Raw genomic sequence first — 25,689 nt, forward strand, 5'->3', positions numbered from 1 at the left:
GCCTGCGCCCTCTACGTCGCCTGCCGCAAGAGCCTGGTGCCCACCGTGGGGAGCGGCCTGATGGAGGGGAACGGCGTGTCGCTGACCAGGATCCTGCGCTCCGCCAGGCTCAGGTGAGCTTCCCCGCGCTGCTAATTGCCGGGGCTAATTGCCGCTGCTCCCCTAAAGCTGGTAATTCGGGTACGGCCTCCTTCTCTCACGCCTCCAAGTGCCGCAAAGCGCGTGTCCTGAGGTAACAGTAGAAAAGCAATAAATCCTCTTTTGTTAAAAATGGAAATAAGATGCAAATGTGTAATTTTCAACTTCAAGCCTTTGAAAAACCGCCCACGTTGGACCAAAATTGTTCCACCTACGCCACTCATTTTGTTCTTCTTGTAGTTAATTGAAACACAAACAAACAAGGCCTCTGAGTGTTCTGTTAGCGATCCAGACAAGACTCGTGTCTGACTCGGGATTTAGGCCATATTTCAAGATGTGCTGCTGACAGCAATGTCCTGCGGTGTTCTGGGAACGCAGAACTCTGCCATCACATAAACATTTCAGAACCATGGGTGCTCTCTGGCAGGTGGCTCCGCTTGCTGCTGTACCTCTGACCTGAGGTGACAGAACTCAGAGTGCTTTTCCTTCTGCTGAGAGACCTGTTCTGGGCTGAGCTGCTAGAGGGGGGGTTGCCAATGTAATTACGCCTATAGTTAATGGGGTTTTGTGTAGGTAACTCTGATGGGCATAGACTCTTGTTTATGGTTTTCTTGCCTCTGCTGCCTCCCCTTCAACACGCACAGGGCTGTGTGAGCTCTTTCCTTTCTGCCCCTTCTCTAGCTGACACAGCTTAGGCTGGCAGCCTTTACATAAAACCAGTGTTTACATGCCTATGTGTCTCTTTAGAGAATCAAGGAGAAAAAAGAGTGGTAAAAAGCAAAAAGCTTACAATATATACCGTTTGGGAGTCTGTCAAAATAAATGTTAAACCTATATATTAATCAAATTGGTCGTTTAGGAGCACATATGTTGCATTTTGGCTTTTAAAAAAATTCAGAATAAAGGAAGTTAGATAAAGCTCAAAACAAAGCTGTCTTGTCTTTTTTCTTTTAAGTTTAATTCAGTTTTTTAGCAAAATGAAGAAGTGGATGGACATGTCAAATCTGCCACAGGAATTCCGAGAGCGAGTGGAGAGGCTGGAGAGAAATTTTGAAGTGTCAACTGTGATTTTCAAAAAGTTTGAACCAATATTTTTGGATGTATTTCAAAACCCTTACGAAGAAACTTCTAAACCACAGCGAAGCAGGAAGCAGAGGTATTTTTGAGATTTAATGTGACTTTTCCCTGGACAGGGCTATACCTAACATAGATTTACAAAAATTAAGATCATTATTTGTGCTTTGAAAAGTTATGTAAAGTTCTGAAGTGATAGGGCCTCTTTGTGGCCTTGGTTCTGTCATGCAGTGAATACAGAAACATCCCTGATCTTGATGGGTGACGGCTCGGATCAGCAGAGCTTTGCATCCGCTGGCTGTTTACGTGATTTGCTGTAAGATGCAGAAACTGGCCCGTGGTGAGAATGTCTGACACTTTTCTGCAGGTAGAAAGGATACTTCTGCTACAGCCCTTCGCATGTGGCAGGTAGCTTTGTGGGCATCGCTATGTATTGGGAGAAATTTTGTTGGTCTGTTCTGTTAGTGTTCCTTCATGGGAGCCGCGTTCATTAGTGTAACCGCAGCTTTAGCTTCTCTGTGGGCTGTCTTCAATAATGTCTTCCCTGGTCTTCCAGCTCCATGGTTTTGGATAATCTCTACTCCAAACGCAATTCAGCAGATGAGCTGTAATACAAGCTGTGTTTGCGTGTTTTGAAGGGGTGACTGATGCTTTCGTAAAATATTTGGGGAAAAAACATCATTGGAATTTATATAGCCCATGGCATCTCACTGCCTGCAGCTGCGGAAGGATTCTGGTAGAGAAGTGACACCAGGAAAATAGCGTGTGCAGGGTCACAGGCCAAAGGCAGCTGTTAGCTCAAAAAAGGGTCAGAAGGTCAGGGATGCTGTGCAAAATGCTCCAGGGAGCGAGGTAGGAGACTCTTGGTTAGTGAAAGCTGAAATAAGGACATGTCGCTTAGATTGTACCTTAGTGTGAAATTAAGATAGAGAACAGCTCCGACTGTTATTTTGAGCAAGGAAACAGAATGAAATTCTTGCTGTAAAACAAGCCTCAGCTTCCTGGAACCGATAACTGACCTCTCCCTGCTTTTCCTCATTGATAGACGGATGCCGTGCAGTGTTAAAGATCTCTTCAACTTCTGCTGGACTCTCTTTGTGTACACTAAGGGTAGGCTCGCTTAACTGCTTGGTTTGTATACGTTCTGAGTTGTGAACGTCTTTTGTGTTGCTTGACGTGATATGCTGTCTCTTAAAGGTAATTTCCGTATGATTGGAGATGATTTAGTAAATTCCTATCATTTGCTTCTGTGCTGCTTGGACCTGATTTTTGCAAATGCCCTTTTGTGTCCAAATAGAAGAGATTTGCTAAATCCATCATTTAAAGGTACGGTGGGGACAGGTTATTTAAAATCAAATATGCTTTGTTCTCTTGTTCCTTTTTAAATGAAGTTGAAGGTTGTTTGTCTTTTTTTCTCTTCCCCCCCACCTTGTTCTCAGGCTTGCCAACGGAATTCCATGCCACAGAGATCAAAGCCTCTGAAGATCCTCCCTGCATCATTGCCACACTATGTGAGCTGCATGACGGGCTTTTAGTAGAAGCAAAAGGAATAAAGGAACACTACTTTAAACCATACATTTCAAAACTGTTTGATAGGAAGGTACATCTCCCTAGTTTTAAGAATGCATGGTAGCGCTCAGATGACTGATGTCGAGACTATTCTTGACCAGGTTCTGCAGGAAAGTGTACTAAAAGGGAAATGAACTTGGGCTGGGTCAGGGTTTCTTTGTGCGTATTTTAGCAGGAGCAGAATGTACTTTGACTTTTAACAACATGTGCTGTAAGGTCCCTGGTGTTTTGGCTTTTTGTGTCAGTGGAGAATCTTTGCTTTCCTTTCTTGGCAGTGTGAAACAGAATCATGGACAATAATGTTTTCTTCAGGCAAAAAAAAGTAATCTAATTGTGAAATAATTTTGTGGGATAACTGTCACGATAGCCTGGGTCCTATTGCTTGCCTTGGAGTTGAGCAGAATGCTTTGGAAGAAAGAGGTTGAGGTTGCAGGTGTACTAATTGTTCTGTCTGTTTTTGATCCTGGAAATGTTTTCCAAGCTGTGTGGAAGTGTCCGTGTAGTGGTTCCTCAGGTCAGTCCCTAACCCCCCAGTGGAACAGATGTTAAATAGCAGTACTGGTTCTGAAGAGCGAGTTCATCTAGAGCTTGGATAGAATTGGCCTTTGTGCTCATCTGTTTGTTTTGCTAATGGTGTTGTAGTCCTTTGGTCTAGGCAAAAAAAAAAAAAAAAGTAGTTATACTCCTAAATCTCATTTCTTTTATGGTTAAAACCATCATGCCCTCACACTGTTAGAGTTGGAACAGTTTTGATTTTATTATGTAAGATATTTCTGCTTTTTATTCTTAGATCTTAAAAGGAGAATGTCTGTTGGATCTTTGCAATTTTACAGAAAATAAGTAAGTTACAGCTTATCTTCTCAATCATGGGGTTTGGTGCATTTCTAAAATACAGGCTTTTGAATGCTAAATCTGAGGTTTTCCTGTTCCTTTATCTTACCATAATTAATGGTTTTTAATTAGTTGACCATCAAAGCTGCTATCTGGCTGAAATGCTCTCTGGATCTGAGGTGTTAGGGGGTCAGCTGCAGGGTGTCTTCCTTAATGTCAGGTTTTGTGGTGCTTGCCCTTATTTTATGGCAACTGTAGCCTTTGAGTGATCTAATGCAAATCAAAACCTCAACTCCAAATTTCACGGATGTGTTTCTATACACATATCAAATGTTATACCTGAGTAGGGAAGTCTTTAGATTAATTCATCAGTCTCCAATTGAGTGTAGAAGTCTGTGAACGCAGCTCAAAAGAAAAGAAGCAACAATGGCAAAACCACAAAGAAAGAGGTAAATCATTTCTGTGGGAGGCAAGTACAGTTGTTTCAGAAACTTAAGTTCACTACTGAAAGCTAATTTAAATGTCAAATACGAACAGCAGCTGCTTTGTTCTGGATCCCTTGAAGTTTGGAGGTTTTTTTTCTATTTCCAAAAATACCTAATAATTTGCTTTTGCAAGGTGAGTTTTCAGCTTGTTGGTTTGCTTTGAGAATTTTGAGCAAAGACTTGATTGTTTTAACAATGTAGCTAACACTTTAAATTTAAATATAAAATGGTGTTGCTGCGATCCATTTGAAGCAGTGAACTTCTCTTAGTATTTCTACTTAAAAATTAATGGTATTACTTTAATAATACTGTCATGTGGAATGATACAGTAGTCCCTGTTCTTTTGTAAGTAGCTTGACATCTAAAGGAAACATGTCAGTTTCTTTGTCCAAAATTTTCATAGACACTTACTTTTTCTAAAAGATGTGGGAAAGTTGGATCCGTGATAGAGTCGAGTTTTCTATGGGATCACAGAATGGCTTGCATCATGAATACATTGTTATGTTCCATTAATATACATGCTTAAGTGGTGGCTTGAATTGCTAAGACAGTTTGCAGGCAAAAGATATTTCATGTAGCATTCAGGTATCATGAAAAACATGCAGGCACGATTTATTGATGTGAGCTGTTTCTGATTTTTATCCAAAAGTTTAATTCTGCTTCCCAGGTATAAATTTAAAGTTTTGCAACCTTCATGAGATTAATCGTTCCTGTTTTCCAATTGGCTTAGCTGGAATAAAGAAAGTGAAGGATTTGTTTGGTATTATATCTCAGTGGTGACTTTAGAAATTGAATGCAGGCGGCTAGCTCTTCGATTTCCCTTCCTCTGTACATTGTGAAAATTATGGGCTATAGAGTGGCAAAAGCAGAAATCAAATGTAGCTAGTTTAATGCAGCTACCACTAATGTGCTCCCTGTATACAAAGATTTAACCTCTGATCGGTTGAGTGTTTCCAAACTGGTTTATTTGCAACTGGGATGGAAGCAGGGGTGTTTTTCCTCTTCTTACTGAGAGCTGAGTGTTGGCGGTAACTTAGGAGGAAGAACAGTCCCTGCAGTGGGTCTTCGAGGGAACAGGGCAGGTGTTAGTACGAAGGAAGGCGGGTACAACTGCCCATGGATCGCTTTGGGTAGGGAAGTTGGGTTTACAAGCAGCACTGCTGCTGAAAGCATTAAACACTTTGAACGCACGTTGATTTGGGGTTTGTACCTTAGCTCCACTGGAACCTTTTTTGTTTCTTCACTGGTTTAACCTTTGATATAAAACCTGGGCTTCTCTTTCAGCAAAGCACTGAATAAAGAGTATGAAGAGTACGTTCTGACAGTGGGTGACTTTGATGAGAGAGTTTTCCTCGGAGCTGATGCTGAAGAAGAGATTGGCACTCCTCGAAAATTTCCTGCAGATGTGCCAGTAGGGAAAACGGCAGCAAGAGCTCATGTGGAGTGTCATCTTCAGCAGCATTTTGAAAAGGTGATTCATTGAACATGTTGATCTCACTTGAAGTACTGCCTCAAGTTTTTACATCGTCATACACTAGTTGAATCACTGAGGTAACTTTGAATTTCTTGAACTTCTTCCTGAGAGGAAGATGAAGAATTTGCAGGCTAAGTGGATGCTGTCTTGCTAAGGAGAAATGGTGATGTCTTCTTTCCTGCAGAATTTAGTAAATAACTATTCCTTAAACAAGATGAGAGCACTTCCATGTGTGTAGTCTGGTTTTGTCTAAGAAAAATCCACAAGTAGTTAAGATCTAAATATATAGGTCTTACGGCTTTGTTCAAACTTCGTTTATACCGCATAAGAATACCATAAAACCTTTATGCTGGATTAATTTATTTGTTTTCCCGATATTTTCATTTTTTAGGATAGGAAAAGTCAACTTATGTATTGTTCTGTGGAAAATAACATTCAAGACATAAAACCCATTAAAGTGTAGCTCTTGGCTACAAAAAGTAGCCTTTAAACAGAGTTAATGTTTCACTGTGTTTAAAAAATATACTTATTGAAGTTGGCATGTGGGAAAACACTTGATTACTTTTAAAACTTGGGGAAAGGGGGAAAAATGGTGCTGACTGTGGGAAAGAGCCACATGCTCTTTGGTTTACATGTCAATTAAAAAATAAGCACCTTATTACAAGGTGCTAGTGCTGGCGTAAATGAATTGTACGGCTTAGCTTTTTCTCCCCAATAAAAGTGTATTTCATGTTCAGGCAAATTAAAGACAGGGGCTTGGAATGAGTTTATCAAATTTGAACTTCAGTTTCTCTAGTATGATAAAGACCTCGTTGCTATTTATGCATACTGACTGCAGGCTTAACCTTTCCTCATTATTTGCCATGTATCTTCAAAATGTAGTCTGTTCTAATAATTCAAAACCAAATACTTTATTGCATCCCGTGCCAGAACGCAGGATACAAATAGGTGAGGGCGTCGACACAGCTCCACCTGCTCAGTGCTCCATACCCCTTTGGGTAAGGGGAGGCTCTAGGTCCACCAGGACCATGTTTCACTAAGAACGTTTTCCTGAGACCCTCTCCGAGGCAGCTCTGCCACGTACTCATTGTGTCGCCCTGTTAATGCAGGTGGGGACTCTTGACTGGCAGCGTATGCTTTCTCTTTTTTGCCCTGTATTTTTCAATATTCAAGTGAGCTTAAGAATTTACAGGCTTTAAGATGTAAAGTCTTATTTTCCTATATTTTATTTTAAAAAATCCCTTTGAGTTAATTTTAGACTGCCTGAAGATTTGTTGTATTTTGCATTTATGGAGTCCTGGGAAAACTTTAATTTTTAGTCCGTTCTGAGATGTCAGGTTTGATGGCAGCCTTCAGGTCATTTTAATCTTTGGAGTGACTTTGCGGGAGGTGCTCATTCAAAAGGTTTTTGGAAGAGTTCTGTTGACTGATTTTATTTATTATTTTTCTCTGTCTGACAGAAAAGGTCATTTGCACCTTCAACTCCACTGACTGGAAGAAGATACCTACGAGAAAAAGAAGCTGTCATCACTCCTGTTGCCTCAGCAACGCAAAGCGTGAGCCGGTTGCAGAACATTGTGGCTGGATTGAAAAATGCACCGAGTGAACAACTTATAGCTATTTTTGAGTAAGTCACTCCGCTGCAGCTGCTCTCATACAAATGGAAACTCGTCTTTTTACGCTTGTGACTGCTTTCTTGCTCATATTTGACACTTTGTTTGGTGCAGAATATTTCTGTCTGTGCTTCTATATTATTTCTGATTGAAAGAGCTGTTTTCTAAATGATCTCATCTTTGGAGAATGGTAGTTGAACATACACACCCCTGCTCTGACTTGTCACCACCATGGTATTAACGCAGCTTCAGTTTTTGCTAACGTTAATTTAGCTGTTTGCTTGAAAGCCAAATACTTCCTCTTTAGTTGTTGGGTTTTTTAAATTTTAAATAAGTGTGGCTCAATTAAAAATGCGGTAACTGTTGGCAGAGGTTTTGGTGGAGGAAGCAAATGTTACAGTGAATGAGTTATAATCTTTGCCTTAAAGAGTTGGGAAGGTAAGACTAAAAGCAGCCTAAAGGCTCCCCATTTCTCCTTCATACAACTTCAGGATATCTTAATCAAACTGTAGCATATATATAAGCCTAGCAGTGACCCTGATTATTGTCGATGCTGATCTCTTTTATAGCAGCAGTCATGTTTTCCACTTCTCTGGTGGCTGTTCCCTGAGTGTGCTCATCGGTTTCCTCCCCGAGCCGTGATGTCTGTCCTAGGGCAGGTGTCCCAGCAGGAGTTAGAGTGTTCCTAGCCGAAAGTCTCTTGCTCAGCCCTTCTAGCGGCTGTGTGATAGTGGGACATCATAGTCAGTGAGTACTGAACACAACCCCGGTCTTTCATGGTCACCAGTTCTGGGACAGAGTCCCAGTTGTATAAGTCAACCTATATTTTTGGCTCCTGGATGCGTGACTGCACACTGGCTGTAGTGAAAATGCTGGTGCATAAGCAGATGAGTATAAACGAAATAGTTCATCAGTAAAAGGTAGATCACTGTTGCTTCATAGCTCATAAAAAGGAATAATTTAATAGTAAATACCTGTAAAGCTGTTGGGTGTTTGCCTGACATCCATGCAAATTAAGGCCTTGCTGTAATACAGTGTAAGGTCTCCAGGTATTTTTTTTGTTAATCAGAATGTACATTTAGTATTAACACTTAATATTTGAAGTGCAAAAGTAACTTCTTTTAAAGCAACCTTCATAAATAGATGAAATATATTACCTTTAGTTCTCATCTTTGAAGTTACGTATATTTTGAAAGTTTTCCTAGCACTTGTTCTTATAAGTTTACAAATGCCTAGCAAGATGCATGTCTATTTTGAATCTTTGTTTGTTTGTTTTTAAGGACTATTTGATATTATTTATATTACACAATTAAAACATTATGTGTCTGCAATATCTAATAAAAATGTGTTTGTTCAAGTAATAGACCAGTCTGTCAAGAAAGATGTAAATATTAAAACAGAGAAAAGAATTGAGTAAACCTCTGACAAGAAATGTGTTGAGTACTTTGCTCATCTTGGACATGAGTTCATCAAGCGCTAGGATATGTACTGTCTGATTAGGAGAAATGGAAAGAACTGTGTTTTGGACTGTGTGTAATATCCTCTGCTTTTGAATACTTTCTCTTTCAAATTAAAATTCCTTGGAAACATAACTATGGAATTCATTAGAAGGCTTTGTTCAATGAAACCTCAGTTTATTTCAATGCTAGCTTTTCAAAATAGTTTAGTGTCTTAATTTGACACTAGTCACAAGCCACTGTCCTCTAGTACAGAATTGCTGGGAAATCTGGCAACATTTGGAAAGAGCACCTACAGACAGAGATTCTCGGGCCCGTTTTTATGATAGTGACTGTGTGGAGTTCATCAGTTCCTTTCTGCCTTGCTAGCAAATAAGGTATTTTTGGAAAGATGCTGCCTCTTCACTTCGAAAGCTTTCCTGTACTCCCTCAAACCTGGTTTGTGTGGTCTCACGGATGCGTTTGGTTGCCTGTTGTAGCATCCTTCCTACTACCTTGCTCCTAGTACATATGTTTTTCCCCTGAGTGTGCTGCTGTAGCTCTTGCTTTCTCCTGCATTTGTTCCAAAATCTACATAGCCTCTCTTAACTCTGTTAGGAAAGGAAAAAAGGAAACAGTATTTCTGTATGTTTTATGTTTTCTTCTGTTCTCTGTGTTAATACATGTTATTGCCTGATGAGAAAAGCTCAGTGTAACTAGCCTCTCTTTTTATTTGGGTGGTATTTTTTATTGGTTTTTGAGGTTTTTTTTTTTAAACTGGATGTTTATTTATGCAAACGAGGCTTTCTCTTTGCGTTCTGCTTCAGGTCTTGTGCACGCAGCCCTATGGAAAGCATTCTGAGCAGAGTGAAAGAAATAGGTGAGACATTCTGTCGCAGCTACACTCAATCAACAGATGAGCAGCCAGGATCTCATATAGGTATGGACATGCAATGCACGGGATGTTTCAAAATATTAAACCAGGGCAAAGGGCATGCCTACATATGTTACTGTCTAGGTATTTAATGTAGTGGAGCTGTTTTTAACCCAGTACATATCCAAACAGAAAACTGTTGCTGTCAAACAGAACGCTGGAAAGAATTTTTATTACAGACCTTATTACAGACTAAGACCAAAGTTGCAGTTCAAAATGAGATAACCAAGAGAGCGTTGAAACTATAGCACCTCTTAAGAAAAATTGTGAACTTGCATTTTTCTTAGATTTAAAATTTAAAGGAAACAATACAAATAGGAAAACTATTTTTACAACCGTCTGCAAAATTACATCATTAGAAATATTAAATTAATATCCTTTAAAACGTTTCTGGAATTTTATGATGTTCTTGTGACTAGTGGATTTCTGAACATACTTTTTTGATTTGCAAAGTCTATACATACGCGCATATGCACTGTTTTCTTAGAGAAGGACAAGAACTGGTCAATTTAGTCTTCACACCATTTCTGCAAATGGTGTTGGGCTTCATCTTTGGTTTTCAATTTCAGATTTTGCTGTAAACAGATTAAAACTGGCAGAGATCTTGTACTATAAAATCTTGGAGACTATAATGGTGCAAGAAACACGAAGACTACATGGGAAGGATCTGACTGTAAGTAAAGAACTGGCAAACAAGGAGAAAAACTTTTTTTAACCCTTTCTACAGGGTTCTCCTCAGACAGTTCCAGAACAGAGCAGTGTGCAGTAAAGCAGTCTGTGTATACTGCTAAAATTAAAAGGGAAATATATGGGAGGTGCCGAAATGTAGGTTTTACTGCTATTAAAAATGGTATAATTCTGGCATAGCTAACCATCTTAAGTTGTGTTGCCTTCTAGCATCGTGACTTCATGGACAGATAACTGTTATTCTCCTCTTTATCTAATTAACGATATCAGTACTTCATTTTGGACAACAATGCATTTGCTGTGCTTTGTGATTCACAGTAAGGACGCCAATTCATTTGGCTGTAGTATGAAAAATGTAATTGTTCTGGCACTGTTAGTCTACTTCTAGTCTTTACCATTCTAAACTTCCCTGTAAAAAGAGGAGATTGGGGAAGTCGGGGAAAAAAGCAGTAGCTATTCTCTCCAGCAATAAGCTATGTAGTATTAGTGCCACAAAATTCAAACCTCTGTTTCCCAAACCTCAAATCATTGACATTTTCTGTAATCTCTTTAGGCTCTCTTGGAACAAGATGTCTTTCACCGTTCTCTCATGGCATGCTGCTTGGAGATCGTGCTTTTCGCGTATAGCTCACCTCGTACCTTTCCCTGGATCATTGAAGTTCTTGACCTCAGGCCATTCTATTTCTATAAGGTAAATAAATACTGTTTTAGGACTGGATCTGCATTAAAAATGGGATGTTACAGTTTTAAAGGATGATGCTCTTCCTTCCTAGGTACTCAGGTAGGAGAGGGACTGATGTTAATGTGTAATATGCCTATTCTAAAGTCTGGCTGTCCTTAAATGTATTACCTGGAATGTGTAATGCTGGAGTCAAAGCTGAAATTTCAAGCAAGAAAACCATTTTGTAAATGGTACTTAACTGTAATGTGCTGCTGATCAACTTTTAGTTCTTAATATATGCACACTTCTAGTAGACTAAAGCATTCAAGCATATATTTTGATCATATTTGTTGACTGCAAGCTATACTTCTGCTTATTAGTCATAAAATAGCAATAATATTTTTTGTTGCCTCTGGCTACTACTACTTATCACAGGCTTGCTTCGTTTAATTTTCTTGTTTTCTCTGTTTTGTTTTGTATAACGGAAGATAAAATCTCTTTTTCTGGGTATTCTCAATTTTTGCTGGTTTTTTTTTAACCTCATTCTCCCTTGCCTCCAATGTCATTTCTGCTCTTTGACTTGTTTGATCCTTTTATCATTTAACCGTATGCCTCCTGTTTTTACTAGATACATAACAGCTTACTGCTGTTAGCCCTGAGTAAATCAGAAGTAGTTCTGTTTTGATGGTAACAACCAAAAAAAATGGAACCCTTTGGGAAAGCTGTTTTATATTCTGTTCTCCCTTCTTCCTCCTTTAATCCTCAGATGTTGGGCAGTAGTGAAACTGAAACAAATCTGCCAATATTGCTGTGGCTGTTGGTAGCCTGCATGTGTCAATACCAGATGCGCTGGTACAGATCCAACTTTGTGGAACAGATTTACATTTGGTTTGAATTTTATTTGCTATTCAGTGTATGTTCTGCATCACTCTTACTTGAAAAAAAAAAATTGCCATCACAAAGACTTTGCACGAGACAGCCAATATTTATTATGCCACTGGTGCCATTTGTAGCTGTGTTCTTTGGGTGCTTAGTTTCTGTAGTATAAATAAATAAACATATCAATAAGTCATCCAGGGAAGTTTTACGGCATTTCCATCTTTGGAGCTTTAGAAAAATAGGCTGAACATTCCTGAGTCAGAAGTAACATAAGTAAAGTGGATCTTGAGTTGGAGCATAGGGGCGGAGTCTGCTATTTCAAGAGGCCTTTTGACTCTTTTCAACCCAGATGTGTACATGTTAAGGGTTCTAGCCTTTTCTTAACAGAAATTTTAAAACAGTAGTTTTCAACCCTTTTCATTATGAGCTGCTAGTTTGAAAGGAGGGAAAGCTTAAATGCTGGGCTCTCACACACGCAGCCTAAGCAGATAAACCTGCTAATGTCTTTCTAGATACGCGTGCACCTGCTGGATGAGCGGTGCATGTGCTTAGTGCTTTCATTCTGTACCTGCTTAGTGATGGCAAGAGAGTGCCTTGGAAAAAAAAAAAAATACCCCTGGGAGTGGGTTATTCTGCATTGATGTGACATCTGTCCATTTCCAACTCCTGGATTGGCTTTGGGAAAGGGGGTTAAAAAAAGAGGGATCAAAAGAGGGTTGGGGAAGATTAAGATGTGAGGAGGAGGCTGGAGCATTCTATGATGAAGAGACGTTTCAAACAGGAGCCTGAAACAAATGATGGTTTCATAGTGGTAAGCATGAACAATATGGTTTTGCTTTTGTGTGTGTGTCTTGTTACCGTTAGGTAATTGAAGTACTGATTCGGTCTGAGGAGGGACTTTCCAGAGACATGGTGAAGCACCTCAACAGCATTGAGGAACAAATTCTTGAGAGTCTCGCCTGGACTCGGGACTCAGCACTCTGGAATGCCCTCCAAGCCTCAGAAAACAAAGTCCCAACCTGTGAAGAAGTATGTTACCTGTTTTCCTCTTATTAGGAAATTCATGTTCTTTTTCTTACTGTTGTTTTTCTTAGAATCGCAGAATGGTTAGACTTGGAAGTGACCTTAAAGATCATGTACTTCCCACCCCCCTGCCCTGGGCAGGGACACCTCCCACCAGCCCAGGTTGCTCCAAGCCCCGTCCAACCTGGCCTTGAACACCTCCAGGGATGGGGCAGCCACAGCTTCTCGGGGCAACCTGCCCCAGTGCCTTGCCACCCTTGCAGTACAGAATTTCTTCCTAATATTTCATCTAAATCTCCCCTTTGACTTTAAAACCGTTCCCCCTCATCCCATGGCTCCCCTCCCTGATCAAGAGTCCCTCCCCTGCTTTTCCAGTGCCTAAAGGGGCTCCAGAAGGGGCTCTGAGGTCTCCCTGGAGCCTTGTCTTCTCCAGGCTGAACCCCCCCAACTCTCCCAGCCTGCCCTCCCAGCAGAGGGCCTCCAGCCCTCCCAGCATCTCCGGGGCCTCCTCTGGCCCCGCTCCAACAGCTCTGTGTCCTTCTGCTGTTGGGACCTCACGAGCTGGAGGCAGCACTGCAGGGGGGTCTCCCCAGAGCAGAGCGCAGCAGAGGGGCACAATCCCCCCTCGCCCTGCTGGCCACGCTGCTGGGGATGCAGCCTGGGGTGCTGGTGGCTTTCTGTGAGCGTGTTGTGTTGGGTCATGTGAGTTCTCATCAACCAGCACCCCCAAGTCCTTCTCAGGGCTGCTTTTGATCCATTCTCCGCCAAGCCTGTATTTGTGCTTGGGATTTCCCCGACCCAGATGTTGGACCTTGCACTTGGCCTTGTTGAAATTCCTGAGGTTGGCATGGGCCCACCTCTCCAGCCTGCCCAGGTCCCTCTGGATGGCATCCCTCCCCTTCAGCATGTTGACTGCACCTCACAGCTTGGTGTTGTTGATAAACTTGCTGAGGGTGCACCCCATCCCACTGTCCATGTTGCCCACAAACATGTTAAAGAGCAGTGGTCCCAGTACCGACCCCTGAGGAATGCCTCTCATTACTGGTTGCCACTTGGACGTGGAGCCAGTGACCACAACTCTTTGAATGCGGCCATCCAGCCAATTCCTTATCCACTGAGCGGTCCATCAGTCAAATCCATGTCTCTCCAATTTAGAGACCAGGATGGCATGTGGTACAGTGTCAAATGCTTTGCACATATGCAGGTAGATGTCAGTTGCTCTTCTCTTATCCACCAATGCTGTAATGGTGGTGTAGAAGGCCACAAAATTTGTCAGACACAATTTGGCCTTAATGAAGCCATGTTGGCTGTCACCAATCACGTCCTTATTTTCTATGTGCCTTTGCATAGTTTCCAGGAGGATCTGCTCCATGATCCTCCTGGCCACAGAGGTGAGACTGACTGGCCTGTCTTCCTTTTTTCCCTTTTAAAAACCAAAAACTTTTGGTTTTTTTATACAGAAAACCTCTCAAGTGAGACATCTGCTGCAGAAAATCTTCTATTAATAGATCAACACGAAGGGAAATCTATTTGTTATCTTACACTGACATTTCTTTCTCAGGTAATATTTCCCAGTAATTTTGAAGCAAGCAATGGAGGAAGCGGCCTTGGGCATTTGCCTATGATGCCAATATCTCCTATAATTCATCCTCGAGTGAAAGAGGTTCGGACAGATCTTGGTGGGAGTTTAAGACGGGGTACGTTCAAGGTTTCTGATATTATTTGAATGTGTGAATTTGGGGAGAGGGGGTTTAGACTTTATAATTGCAAAAAGCAATCTTGAATCTGAGTTAAGCATTCAGAATTGTGAAGCCTCTTATTTGATCAGGGGAAAGTCTAGATGCATCCAGTCAAACCATTGCTGTGCCTTACTGGCAGCAGACATGGGGGATAATGTGTCACTTCTGAACTGGAGCAGGTTTTGCCACTGTTTTGATGTGAGGGTTACCCTACTCTGGGTGGGATGTCATCTGATGGATTGTTGTCCTTTGCTGTTCAGATCTTTCCAGATTTTAGGTGACATTTTTAAATTGAATGACAGAGTTGTATTTATTCCTCCTTCCTACAGAAGGAAAGGACAATATGGTGTCTGCAGTATTCCTTCCTCTGAAGAACTACTGCCTTGCTCTTCGCAGATTCCTGGGTATTGCACAGAGCTGTCTTGTGACAGTGAGGGTGACGAGGCGATGGCAGCACTGCTGTTGGTTTGCTGTACTTCCCTAGTTAGGAATTGCTGCTTTTCTTGAATCCCAAACAATAGTCCATAGGTTCTTGCTGGTGCACTATGGACTGATTAGTGGTGTGATGTCTCCTTTTGCGTTTGTCTGGCAAATTGCATTACAAGACTGTTTGGTTTTTGTTTTTTAAATGCTCATTAGGAAAGAGATGTATAAGCAGTTGCTGTAGATGTTATGGTTAGTTGTTTGATGGAAGGGAGGGCAACTTGGAGATGGTGTCTTATATATGGGTTGGGCTGAGTGAGACTTTATCTTGTATATGTGAATCTGGTACCAGACACTCCCCATGACTTCAGATGGAAAATGGTGGGGACTGGAAATGTTTATTTGCCCCTAGTACCAAGAAAACCATCCTGGCAGAGTTAGAAGCAAGGTCTCAAACCAGTCTTACCTGGCCAGTTGTCCAAAAGGTTTCTGCTTCGTGGGAAATAGGAAACTGCTGTCACTGGTATCCTTATAAGTGGCTAGCAGACATCAGCAGAAATGCAAAAAGCCTTTAAATTAGTATTGTGTACTTCAGTCTTACTGTGGGAGCAAATGTTTGAAAGCAACAGAAAAGCCTGAGAGGAACCAGGGGTGGATCAGGGTGGAGGCTTTTGGCTGGGCTTAGTTTAGAGAGAGTTTAAAAGCCACAATATACAGAAGACAGTATATCCAGGGAATGTGGTCAGTGTTCCTGTAGAGGAATGTGTTCAGAGGAATAGCACTTGCAGATATTACTAATCTGCAAAGCAGACTGGAGTGAGTATCTGTAATCCTTGTTCGTATTGCCTAGGAACAGTGAACTGTGAGATTAGTTCTTAACTAGAAGTGATTTCTTGTGCTCCGGTTTTGTAGTTTGAAGTTAAGCCTTTTCACCTCCTGTGGAGAAGTATTCCTATTAAGCTGCTCCTCTTCAGGTTGCTTTTTTTCCCTCCTTTGCACACTAGACATGCAGCCGTTGTCACCAATCTCTGTTCATGAGCGCTACAGTTCTCCTACAGCTGGAAGTGCCAAGAGAAGGCTCTTTGGAGATGACAGCCCCAAAGAAATGCAGATGGAAAAAATTTTAACTGAAAGAACTAAGTTGACAATTGCTCCAGCATCAAGCATTGCTGCTGAAAATGTGTCCGTTTCTCCTGGTCAAACAGTACTGACCATGACAACTGCTACAGTACCGGGAAAAACGGGACAGAAGGTTACTATCCCGCTGCATGGTATGAATTCTTCTCATTCTTTTTTTCATTTTTTCTCTAAATGTTTTGCTTGCTCTTAAGATCTGCTTAGACCGACCATGCATCTTGAACACATATCGCTTTTTCTTTTTAAAAGAACATATATCACTTAAGCTTTTTTTTTTATGATAAAGTTTATACTGACATCTCACCACAAACTAAGCAATGCTTTGGTTCTCAGCTCCAATAATGATTTACTACTGTTTGTCTTAACTTTGGTCTCATAATATTAAAAGGCTCTGGAATTTCTGGATAAGTGCTACATATTAATATTAGCAAAATAGCGGGGGATTTTTGTTTTGTTGAAGTTGGGTGATGCTCAAATATTTCTGAAAATAATACACGACAAATAAGTTTATAGCCTTTTTTAATTTAAAAACTGGGTCCATAGATAAAGATGAAAAAAGAAACCTCCACTTTTCATATTCAAGGAAACTTTCAGTAAGAGAATTTGACTACTGAGGAAACAAATGAGGACTGTATACAACGTGCTGTCAGGTTTACAGAATAATACAAAAAAAAAAAAAAAGGAATGCCCGCCTCCCCCAAAAGAGTGGAACACTGACTACAGAAATTGTGATTTCTTGTAAACGTTGTACTTTCAGATAGTTTTGGAAATGATCATTCACATTCATGTTTTTCCTTTAAGCATTACCAGAAATGTAATTTTTAATCACTTCTGAAGAGTCTGAGGGACAAAGAGTCTTTTTAGCAGTGCAGAAGGATGAGATGTCTTTAGTATGAAATGTTTGTGAATGAATTTCTGATTTGCAGTTTAACTCTGCAGCATGAGGAGAGCAAATGGTTTATTTCTGGATTTGTATATCATCTCCAGGTATTGCAAATGAAATGGGTGGGATCACATTGATACCCATTTCCATGAATTTGGGTCAGATGTGTAAAATGGAGGCTCAGGCTCCCTGCCACCCTCAGGTGAATTCAGCACACGAAGCACATCTGTCATCGGCGAGCAAACCAAAGAAAACGGGATCCTTGGCCTTGTTTTACAGAAAGGTGAGTGTCCTTCCGAGGAAGTCATGCTTTTCTTCTGTTCGTGGCTGTGCTGAAACTTGCCTCCTTGTACAGTTTTCATTACCTGTCAGTCTTCGCATACCTCTCCTTTGGCATGAGCAGTTCGTATGTACTGGGGAGGAGAAGGGAAAAGATGTCAAGTATTGCAGAGAATCCAGTTTTCCCCCTTCCTCTCCCCGTGAGAAGTTTCATGGTTTTTTTTCTTTTAATTAGCAACTTCTATAAATAACTACCTAAGAAGTATTGGTAGCTTTTACTTCTCTTGTCTATTTTTACTGCCTCCCACATTTGCGAGGGTTAGACATATCAGAAATGAGATCATTCTCCTGTGCCTCGCTCATTCAGAACTGCACTGTTTTGGATCCTGCATCTGGAGATTTGAAATTTTGAGGTCTACCGAGTAGTGCTGATCTTGCTGGTATGGGGCCTCAGAAAGCAGTGATGAATAACACTATCGAAAAGTCTCTAGAAAGAACGAACTTCTTGAAATAACAAAGGGTTTAAGGGGTAAGTTAAGAACTGAGTGTGCTTCAGAGAAACTTCAGCTTGTTTCTAGTTGCTTTGATTTCTGATGTGGGAGCGTGTGAGGGCTCTTTGGAGGAGGCAGGTGTAAGGCCTAAATGCCTGCAAATAATATATATGCCTGCATTAATCTCTCAAAAATATTAGAAAGTTTGTTTACTGTTATTTTCAGAGGTTTTCCCCTTTTAGGGTCTCTATATTTTAAATCTTCAGAATTCTACAGTGAACAATCTTTTAAGACCTTAATACAGAAACTAATTCCTGGAAACACTTGTAAGGCACATCCTGTGTCTGAGCTATTGGTTCTTTAACTTTGATAGTGACAGTGTGTCTCTCTCTCTGAGAATGCATTAAGAATTTAATAGCCAGCTGACAGGCGTGAACTTGGACTGCATTTTGGAAGCTTTACTCTCAGCTGGGGGATAATACTGCAGCTGCAGCCATATGTTTGACAAACGTGTAGGGAACATATTCCTCTTAGTTATGAAGGAGAACTAGAATCTTCACTTAAATTTGCCTTTAAATTTTGACCTTCTATTTACAGTGATCATATTCAAAGTGAGAGTTTTTCCCTACTTTCCTTTCTTGTTCCTGTTCAGTAGAGCAAGTGAAAAGGCAATGAACTCGTTCTGCTTTCCAACATAAAGAATGTGCCTAATTACTACCCATGAAGCGAGAGCTTCCGAAATAAACGAAAGAAGGCTAATGTTGCATTTGATAGTTATTTCAAGTTTTGAGACAGATTTTTGGTAATCAAAACGAAAAAAAAAAATCTGTCAGTTTGCTAATCTAAGATTATACTTAATCATAATTGAAGTATGTCCCTTCTTCGTGCTTGTTGGAAGTGTTCCATTATAGTGAATGAGTGATACAGTAAAGAAGCTATACTCATAATGTTTTGAAGTGGTTTTCCCATAAGCAAGAGAGAGCCAACATCTGAACAGAGCTGACAACTTAGTCTTTGAAGACATTGTCTTGGGGGGAGGGGGGAATTTTGCAGAAACAAACGATTCAAATATAGAACAGCTCTGCTTTGAGAACTTTTGTTTTTCCATACTAGGTTAAGCTCGTTTGGCATGACTCTTTACTGTGTGTCTTTTTCTTGCAGGTTTATCATCTGGCAAGTGTACGCTTGCGTGATCTGTGCTTAAAATTGGATGTTTCCAATGACTTGCGCAGGAAGATATGGACATGCTTTGAATTCACATTGGTTCATTGTGCTGATCTAATGAAGGACAGGCATTTGGACCAGCTCCTCCTCTGTGCCTTTTATATCATGGCAAAGGTAACATGTAGTTTTAAGAAATTCAAGGAATTTTATGTCAATTTAAAATGTAAATTGTGGTCGCATTTTACAATTTGATTGCTTTATTCGTGTCAAATTACTGGAGGGAAGGAAAAGAAGTCCTTCCAAGAAGTGAAGTCCCAGTATACTTTTTCCTTCTCTTGCGTAATCTTAAAAGTTCCCACCAACCAGCCAGTTGGTTAAGGGAAGATTTTTCTTGTCATCCTGAGCTCAATTACAATAAGCACTAGTCAGCATAGGGCACTGGTCAGCACTGGTCACAAAGCAGCGTGAGGTCTCGCTGCCCCATATTTGTGTTTTCTATCTTGTTCGTTATCTTCCTGATCTGTGTAATCTGAACTAAAAATGCCATTACAGTTACAAAATTATGCTGGTGCTCACAACCTTATGTATGTATGGAAAGTTTCTATTCCACAAAAACCCTCCTAGCTTTTGAAGTTTCAGGCTGAAGAATTGAGCTGGTTGCCTGTTACTTGTGCTTCTTAATTTCTTAATCAATTTGCCAGCATTGGTTTAAGGTGTTGTAAAGTTGGATTATGAAACTGGAATATTGATTTCACTCAGATTTGAGAGCTGATGGTTACAATGGCCGTCAGGTCTGATTTGGACACAGACTCAGGAAAGTGAAAGTAAGCTAGGCTAGTCTAAAATATTGGGCATGGATTATCTTTTCTTGAGAAGGACAAATGAAGAGGAACATTGTCTGTGGAGGAAAACTGATGTTGAAATTGTGACTACCTGTGCTCTTAACTGTTGCGTAGCTTGGGCTCATTTGACATTGATACCAATAGCTGTAGGAAAGCAGAACCATTGAATAGTCAGTACTCTGTATTTTATCATGTAGTTTTTCAGTTGTTCTGTTTGTTGTTGTTTTGGTTTTTTTTAATAGTCTTCTGAGTGCTGTCTCCAGTGCAATGTGAGACCTGACATTTTAGCCAGAGACCTTGATCCATTCTCTCCTGGTTCCCACTGCAAAGATTGTTGCTCGTCTGCTCTTAAAATTCCAGATGCATGGCTGAAAAACAGAGTCCTTTAAGAAATGAGCTATTTTGGAGTACTGAAGAAAGCCGAAATTGCACATGTGTATATATCTGCCTAGGGTTTTGTTCACGATTTCCTCTCTCTCTGGTTAGAAAAGCTAAGGGGTCCAGTTTTCAAATTTACAAATACATTTTTGACTTAATATTTCCCTTCTTTAATTTTTAGTGTCACTAGAAGAAAAGTTGGAAAAGGAATAACTCCTAAGCATCATAAGCAACAAATGGCTTTAGTAGCTAAGAAACAAGGAATGCCTAAGCAAGAAAAATGCTTGGTTTTTCATATTCTCGTCACCAGAACTAATTTGTAGTAGAATACTGATGAAAAAGCTAACGGAAGCTAATTGAATAGACTGGACCTGAGCAGCCCAACCTTGCTGCTTGCACTTGGTCTTCAATAGCCTTTTCTTTTCCAGGTAACCAAAGAGGAAAGAACTTTTCAGGACATAATGAAAAGTTACAGAAATCAGCCACAAGCCAACAGCCATGTGAGTAAATAGTATTGCCTTTCCTTTTTGTAAATCTCAGATAGCAGTGCCTTTTCAAATGTTTATACTGATAAAGGCGAAGTCAAGTCCTCTTCAGTGTTACATTCATTCTTATTCACGTGGATTTCATCTAGTCTTCTGACTTCCTTGTTTCCCTTGACAAGAGTGTTTTTTCCCCGGTGTCCTCTAGGTTTATAGGAGTGTCTTGTTGAGAAATATTTCGACTGATGTCCTATTGGACAAAAATGCAAACCAAGATGTGGAGATGACAGAAGGTAGGTACAGTAAAGTAAGCTGCTGTTTTTAAAAATGTACTTGTATGCTTTTAAAGAACCGAACTATTGAGTAATAAGGAGAAGTGAAGTGAGCTTTAAAGTTTTAAATGTATTAAAGAAAAATAAATGTATTGTTGGGAAAGAATTAATCTTGTCAGTAGCCCTCCTGTGTTTTAGATATGGAAAATATGCTTCCTATATGAAAAAAAAGTCTCATTTTGTTTCCTTAAATTTGGTTGCTCGAGGTTGAGGTGTTTCCTTAGTGTGTCAGTGGTATTGTAGTTCTTCCTGGACAGCAATGCCGGTTAACAAAAAAAGGTGAACAGTACCTGGAATATTATGACAGGGTTTTTTTTCTTAACATCACCTATCCTGAAGGCTTAAATTGGGAGAACTTGTTTCAGAAAAATAAAAATGGTGACTCTAAGACCACCATTTACTTATATTCAGGTTTCTTTTAAATAGTTGATAGTTTCTTTGCTCTGGGTTAGAGGAGAAGAGGGACAAGAGTCGTATTTGAGAAAAGCATGAAAATTGTGACGTGTCAGGAAACAGAGAGATCACAAGCCCATGTGGGAACCCATGAGCAGAGCAGATCTGCAGCCATGACACATGCAGAAATTTAGAATACTGTTCCATGTGGTAAATTCCCACTGTGGGTGGAATTCAGCTGCTAGAACTAGTGTTAATTTTTTAAATGCCTTTTGAGGTTTCCACTAGGGTCCAGGAAAGTGATGATCTCCTGTAGGTTCAGCATCCTATCTAACAGCTCCACAGTTCTTGGATGTCGTAGAGCATCTGAAGTGGCTCTGGTGCTTTGTCAAACAAATGCACTTGGTTACAAAGTTCTTCAGTTGCTTTTCCTGCCAGACTTTTTCTTCGGTTAATAGATTCATGTCTCCTTTCTGTAGTATTGACTCTTGCTGTTTTGACACCAGCTTACAGGAACATGTGCTTGTGCTGTGGCACAAGGCAGACGCACTATCAGCTGGAATTTTTGATGTTTGTCTCATAGTGTACTGATTGCAAGAGGCTTTATTCTGTGTTGTCCTGTTCTACTTGGCAGTAAACAGTACAGAGGATGAAATATAGAAGGTTGTATTCAGTTGCAGCCCAGCTTAATTGGCGGAGAGAGAACATTAACAGAAATGTACTTGCTGTGTGGCTGCAGCTTTTTCCACTGGACAGCCGTTTCGTAATACACCTGAACAAATGGTGCCATGGCTTCCTTGCAGCAGGCAGGAGTTGAGCACAAAGCTATTCTTTGCCAGCTGATCGCTAGAAACTTTCACAGAAGCTAAAAGCTGGGGACTGTCAGACTGCTTACAACTTAGTTTTAAGAACAACAAATGGCTTTGTACCACTCCCAAAATAAGCATGGGAAAAGGAAAGGGGTCAATTGTGCTATGATTTTCTTGCTACAGCTATTTCCAAGTTTGGAATAAAGATTCCTGTTGGCCTGTTTAGCCATAATCCCCTAGCCTGCTAGCAGTGGTTTGTAGCTCCTCCTAATGTTCATAACCTCCTACAGCACACCCTGCCACTGTCTGAAACACATTGCTTTAATTCATCTCATTTACAAGTCAATTTATAGATGAGTTCTTGTCAGTAGGATATTTTAAGTTTGAAACTGAAGTGCCCAGTTTGCTGATACTGTGTTTCTGAAAGCTGAAGCTCTCTCTTATTGTTAGACTCATCTGTGAAAACTGGCAGTTCCTCGGGGCGATCTGCAGCAGAAAATTCCAATGAGTCGGGAACAGAGGAGAGAGGAGATCTTATTAAATTTTACAATGCCGTCTACGTAGGAAGAGTAAAATCTTTTGCACTAAAGTATGATATCACGAACCAGGATCATGTAGTAAGTAAAGTATTTGGGAATTTTGCTTTATATAATAACCCGACGGAGTCATTTTTCCTGACAGTTAAACATGTTGATTTTGTTCTGTTATTCACCTGGTGTGGTTACAGAAGTCAGATAGTTCTAAGTGATGGTATGAGGACGTGCTTTAACAGCCCTTTAAGAGTATAAATGGAGATGCAGTTCAGTTTACAACCCCAATTTTAGCTTTTTTTATATTGATGCAACTCCCATTTGCTCAAATCATAGAATGGGTTGGGTTGGAAAAGACCTTAAAGATCATCGAGTTCCATCCCCACCCCCCCCTACCCTGGGCAGGGACACCTCCCACTAGGCCAGGTCGCTCAAAGCCTTGTCCAGTCTGGCTTTGTGAAAAGCTTTGATGTGGCATCGGTTTAAATAGCTCCCTACAAGCGACGGAGTCTGGCTCCATCCCCTCCCCTCTACTGCCTGGTAAATCACTTGGCAGGAGCCGGTCCCTGGGAGATGCTGCAGTGAGGAAAAACGAGCACAGAATCTAGGAAACCTTCTGGCTAAGGCAGCCCCAGGAAGGTGATGTCTTATATGGGGGAGCCCCGACATCTCCCAGCCCATCACACCAGCACTGACTGCCCTGTTTGTGTTGCTGGGTAAAGTCATGCCAGCAGCGAGGACAAGAGCCTTCCTGGTGCGGAGGGGGTCTGTGCACAGCGCCGGGCATCTGCCCCAGCCCCACAGATGGCCTCAGCCCTCGCCTTGGCACTGCTGGGTGCTTGTGCTGGCCTTGCTGGGGTGGTGGGCACTGGGATGCTGGGGGGATGCAGCACCCCCAGGCAGAGGGACCTTGGTGAAGCAGTGCTAAAATTCTCTCCCTCCTAGGAGAAGGTTAGGATATCCCCTGTAATGGTGTCACGTTTATTTTGCCCCTTGGAAGGCGTTATCCCTGTGCCTGACAACTCGCCTATCTTTGTTACAGCAGTTTTTAGTATTCAGTCTCCAAATAGCACCAAGCTGCTCTCTTCTTTCTAAAACCAAACAAGATGCCTGTGGAGCATTTGGAAAATAAATTTGTTCTGTTGTTTGGTGGCTACTTGATATGTTGTTTAACTGTTACAGGATAAAATCTTCTAAAGAAGACCTGGAAGTGTATTAATCTTTCCTTCTGTGAAGTTCCTGCTTTTAAATATCTTCTGATTCAGCTCTTATCCAAATTTGTTCTCTCTTACAGATGGAAGCCCCTCCCTTGTCTCCGTTCCCCAACGTTAGGCAACAGCCAGCGTCACCTCGACGGATCTCTCAACAGCACTCTGTTTATGTTTCACCTCACAAGAATGGTGCCTGCTTGACACCTCGGACTGCACTACTCTATAAATTTAACGGGAGCCCTTCCAAGGTAGAAGGCAAAAAGGCTGAAAGGGGTCAATTTGAGAGAGGTTTAATTAATCTCCTCATTAGGATGTGTTGAGGTTTCATTGAGCTAGTCTTTCAGTTTGTGGTGAAGGGTGGAATTCTTCATGTAGAATCCATCACTCACTCAGCACAGAGGTTCAGAATAACTTTGTGTTCTCAGGTAACTGAAAACCAGAGCAAGTTTGAAATGGATTTGTAGTAACTCATGATTTCTTTTATCTTGATCGCAGAGTTTGAAGGACATCAACAATATGATAAAACAAGGTGAACACAGGAGTAAGAAACGAGCAATAACAATTGATAGTGACACTGAATCCCCTACGAAGCGACTCTGCCAGGAAAATGATGATGTTCTACTTAAACGTCTCCAGGATGTTGTCAGTGAAAGAGCAAATCATTAAAACTGCTGGTTTTCTGTGGGATCTAAAAGCTCTGGAGTCAGATAAATAGTGCAACAGCTTTATTTCTTGTTTTTGTATACAGACAACTGCCAAGTTTCTTTAACGTTGAATGTTTACCTGACTTCCACAGGATGCCAAAAGCAAGGGTTAAGTAGTAAACGCCAGAGAATGAGAGGTGGCAATGATCTTCATTCCCAAAGGCCACGCTATGCTATAAATTACTCTGTTGGAGCTGTTTTAGCAAAGGAGTCATCTGTAGAAAGCCATATTGGATGTTCTCAAGCCTAATTTAGAGCATCGTGAGTTCTGAGTGTGACTCGGCTTCTGGTAATACTGGTTTTATTTTTGGAATAAGAATGATAAGGAAATGAGTGGAGTCAGTTAAGTTTCCTGAAGCTTTTGGAATTTGAGGAAGAAACTTTAAAAGTGCCTTATTTTAAAAGAATGTGGAATTTCATGCATTATTTTACTGCGGAGTAACTGGAGTGGAGAACAAATTGATCATTTAGCCTCAGGAAGAGCTGAGCGGTTTTGAACTGTATGATTTGTGCTGTGCTCCATCTCCTGTCGGAACGTCAGTAACAGTGTACGTTACGAAGCGGATCGGACAGCTTTTGATTGCCTTTGTTATTGCAAAAAGTACAACTAGTGGAGACTTACATGTGATATGTAAGTGGTGACTGATATGTGATAAAGCACGGAGATACGGTTCCCCTGCTCCTTTCCCCTTGGGAGCCTGACAGCAGCCCTGCTGTAGGAGCTGTTCATACGTCTTGGAGCTCACCCATGAAGAAGTACAAGCTGGTTACAGTCAAAAAACAGCTGGGGCTTTGGCCATCTTAGAGCTGTTCAAATGCACAGATTTGTTTCACAAATTGTATTTCTTTGTTTTATTTTTTCCTGAAGCCTCTTGTGTAGTATCTACACTGAATGTACGCCCATCAGATAAGGCATGTTTGTATATATGGGGGGTTTATAGCTATTAAAGGCTTGCATTCATTGGAAGTGTGTCAATTCCAGCATCCAATTCTTGTAAGTTTTTTAACACTGAGGGATTTGGTAGGGTTTATTTTACCAAAATGGAGAAAAGTCAAGGTTTATTCATTACTGTAAATCAGTAGCTTGA

General features: G+C 40.9%; 1 protein-coding gene across 1 annotated transcript; it reads left to right on the forward strand.

Moving 5' to 3' along the window:
* The first annotated feature begins 6 nt into the window (after positions 1-6).
* On the forward strand, positions 7-24,660 carry RBL1 (retinoblastoma-like 1). Its single transcript, XM_009886327.1, has 21 exons — positions 7-113; positions 1,094-1,294; positions 2,258-2,322; positions 2,410-2,538; positions 2,652-2,812; positions 3,572-3,621; positions 5,382-5,568; positions 7,032-7,198; positions 9,448-9,560; positions 10,124-10,227; positions 10,795-10,932; positions 12,646-12,810; positions 14,366-14,501; positions 15,971-16,236; positions 17,144-17,269; positions 18,918-19,094; positions 20,569-20,640; positions 20,831-20,915; positions 22,607-22,773; positions 23,981-24,145; positions 24,393-24,660. Exons 1-21 carry the CDS (start codon positions 61-63, stop codon positions 24,561-24,563), a joined length of 2,898 nt encoding a protein of 965 aa, XP_009884629.1. The 5' UTR covers positions 7-60; the 3' UTR covers positions 24,564-24,660.
* The last annotated feature ends 1,029 nt before the right edge of the window (positions 24,661-25,689 follow it).

The sequence above is a fragment of the Charadrius vociferus genome, unplaced genomic scaffold (genome assembly GCF_000708025.1).
Source record: "Charadrius vociferus isolate BGI_N301 unplaced genomic scaffold, ASM70802v2 scaffold225, whole genome shotgun sequence".
In the NCBI taxonomy this organism is placed as follows: Eukaryota; Metazoa; Chordata; class Aves; order Charadriiformes; family Charadriidae; genus Charadrius; species Charadrius vociferus.